The sequence below is a fragment of the Lemur catta genome, chromosome 11 (assembly GCF_020740605.2).
Source record: "Lemur catta isolate mLemCat1 chromosome 11, mLemCat1.pri, whole genome shotgun sequence".
NCBI classification, from domain to species: Eukaryota; Metazoa; Chordata; class Mammalia; order Primates; family Lemuridae; genus Lemur; species Lemur catta.
This window is the reverse complement of record NC_059138.1, coordinates 31,093,432-31,095,931: the sequence shown is the minus strand read 5'-3', so window position 1 is coordinate 31,095,931 and position 2,500 is coordinate 31,093,432. Positions and strand designations below refer to the sequence as shown.

The window sequence follows — 2,500 nt, the reverse complement described above, 5'->3', positions numbered from 1 at the left end:
CTGGAGCCTCTCAGCTGAGATTTGGGACTATGGAAAAAAAAAATTCTGGCAGCAACAGAATAGCAACTTACTTTAAGTCCTATTGGTTAAAAACATTGCATCCTTCATCATTGCTGTTGTTGTTGCTACACTGGGGGCTAGACCTGTTTAACAACAGGGGCAGTCAATAATCAGCAACTGGCTTTTATTTAAAGAAATAGACTTTTGCTGAAGTCTGGTAGGACAAGAAGGAGTTAGTCCTAAGTAACATTGCAGTAGATTATTAGATAACCTCTAACAGCATCCTCTAATTAGAGTTCTTATGATACAATTTCATCCTGTAATTAGTTGAGATTGGCTGCTTCCTTTTGCAGCTTATTAGTGGCAACACAGCTGTAGAAGTGAATCCATTCTCATTTGTCAAACCTTTTTAAGTCTTTTTCTCTTGTCTCTACCTTTTTCCTGCCCTTCTCTTGGGCCTTTGCAGCTAAATCTGGTGTCTAGTGTCACCATGTCGAAGAACATGTTGGAGACATCCCCACAGAGCTTACCTCAAACCCCTACCACACCAACGGCCCCAGTCACCCCGATTACCCAGGGACCCTCAGTAATCACCCCAGCCAGTGTGCCCAATGTGGGAGCCATACGAAGGCGACATTCAGACAAATACAACATTCCCATGTCATCAGGTAGGATATGAATGCTCAGTAGAGCTCTTTTACTTTGGGAGAGGAAAACTGTAGCTGAAGCAACTGTACATGAGCCATTCCAGAGCACATGGAAACTCAAGTCATGATTTATGGAGTGATAATTGTTTTATTCCTGGTATATGCGAATAGGGGCGATTCCCTAAGCACATCATGATGAATTGTTCTGAATGGTTGTTCAGGAAAGAAAGCTCTCCCCATTAGAGACATTGAGAGATGTGTTGTCAGGATAGCCCATATTATCACCTCAATTCAATGAGATCCTTTGATCTCTGAGGGAAGACTGTAGCAATTCAACATCTGTGAGTAATGCTATATGAGAAGAGCCGATTTAAAGGACATATATGAAGCACTGTTGCTTTATGCAAGACAATTCGGGCTTTACATGAATCAGTCTTTATAAAGGTGCTACCTAAATGAAATCCTACCACTGCTCCTAATGCCTATACGATACTTTGCTTAAGAAGCATTGTGAGAGGCAAAGTTTGCATGGAACAAAAATTTACCTTATTTCCCTCTCTTACCCTTCTCCCTCCTTCCCCAACCCCCACCCCCACCCCGGGGCATCTGGATAATCACAGTCACACGTTGTAACCATTATTAGCCCAGAGCCCCCTTTTTACAAAAAGTGAAGTTATTTTCAGCACGGGCACTTGTGAGGGTTTTGTGTTTCCTTTGTTAGATGGACACAGAGGCCGAGAGAGATGATCCTGTTGTACTTTAAAAAGTATTAGAGGAGAAAAGCAAAGATTGTGGCAGGGGAGCAAAAGTCGATGTAAGAACATGCCTAAACCACCCGCTTTAAAGGAGACCTGGCTGTTGCAAAAAATCCTCAGGCCAGCTGGTCACACAGTTCCTGAAGTACCACGAACAACTAGGGGACGCTTCATTTGCACTTCACATCAGAAATGGCCTTTTCCATATAATTCAATTCCACTGTCATGCTTTGTGCTTTCACTAGTCAGTGGCTTTCTCACTGAATCACTTTACCAATACTAGGGGAAATATGAAAAATCAATTATATGTAATGTGAATTATTAGCAGAATTAACACCTAGTTTTTATTTTTATAGAGATTGCCCCAAACTACGAATTTTATAAAAATGCAGATGTCAGACCTCCATTTACTTATGCAACTCTCATAAGGCAGGTAAGTAGAAGGAAAATTAACTTTGCTTGATTAAATTAAAATTCATTAATGCTTAAAGTAAGGCTTGGATGAGAAAGTGTCATCTAGTCTAGTTAGTAAACCATTATTTTATGTCACTATGTATCTTGTCTCATTTCAGGCTATCATGGAGTCATCTGACAGGCAGTTAACACTTAATGAAATTTACAGCTGGTTTACACGGACATTTGCTTACTTCAGGCGTAATGCAGCAACTTGGAAGGTAACTACTTTTCCAGCAGTTTTAAGATGCCTAGCACAGTTCTTACAGATAGCACAAGGAACATTTATTTACATGACATAAGCAGATTAGTATCTGCTTCCCCTCTTTTTAACCTGCCTCTTGAATGGAATGAATTCCCTCTCTCAAAATGACAAGTGAAAGAATAATTTTGCCTCTGATATAGTTTTCTAATTTGGTGCAATTAATAGCTGAGGCTTGGCAGAGAAACGAGGGCCTGACACACTAATTACAGTGTGAGCACTCAATCATCAACACCTTTGTTAGTCGCACGATATTACTTTTTCTCTTGCATATTATTGGCTAATTAGTTTGAAAAATGTCTGTTTGGCTTGTGCAACAAATGGAGGCTGTAGGTTTTGTCTTGGTCTGCGCCTTTTGTACACATCATACCTCATCATACAGA

The 2,500-nt window shown here is 40.3% G+C and overlaps 1 protein-coding gene across 1 annotated transcript in view; it reads left to right on the top strand.

The window, feature by feature from the left end:
• Positions 1-2,500, top strand: part of FOXP2 (forkhead box P2) — a 240,636-nt gene that overhangs the window by 209,921 nt on the left and 28,215 nt on the right. Inside the window, exons 10-12 of the mRNA XM_045564484.1 lie at positions 467-668; positions 1,759-1,835; positions 1,975-2,076. Of these exons, the coding sequence (XP_045420440.1) occupies positions 467-668; positions 1,759-1,835; positions 1,975-2,076 (381 nt within the window). The remainder of the gene's footprint in view (positions 1-466; positions 669-1,758; positions 1,836-1,974; positions 2,077-2,500) is intronic.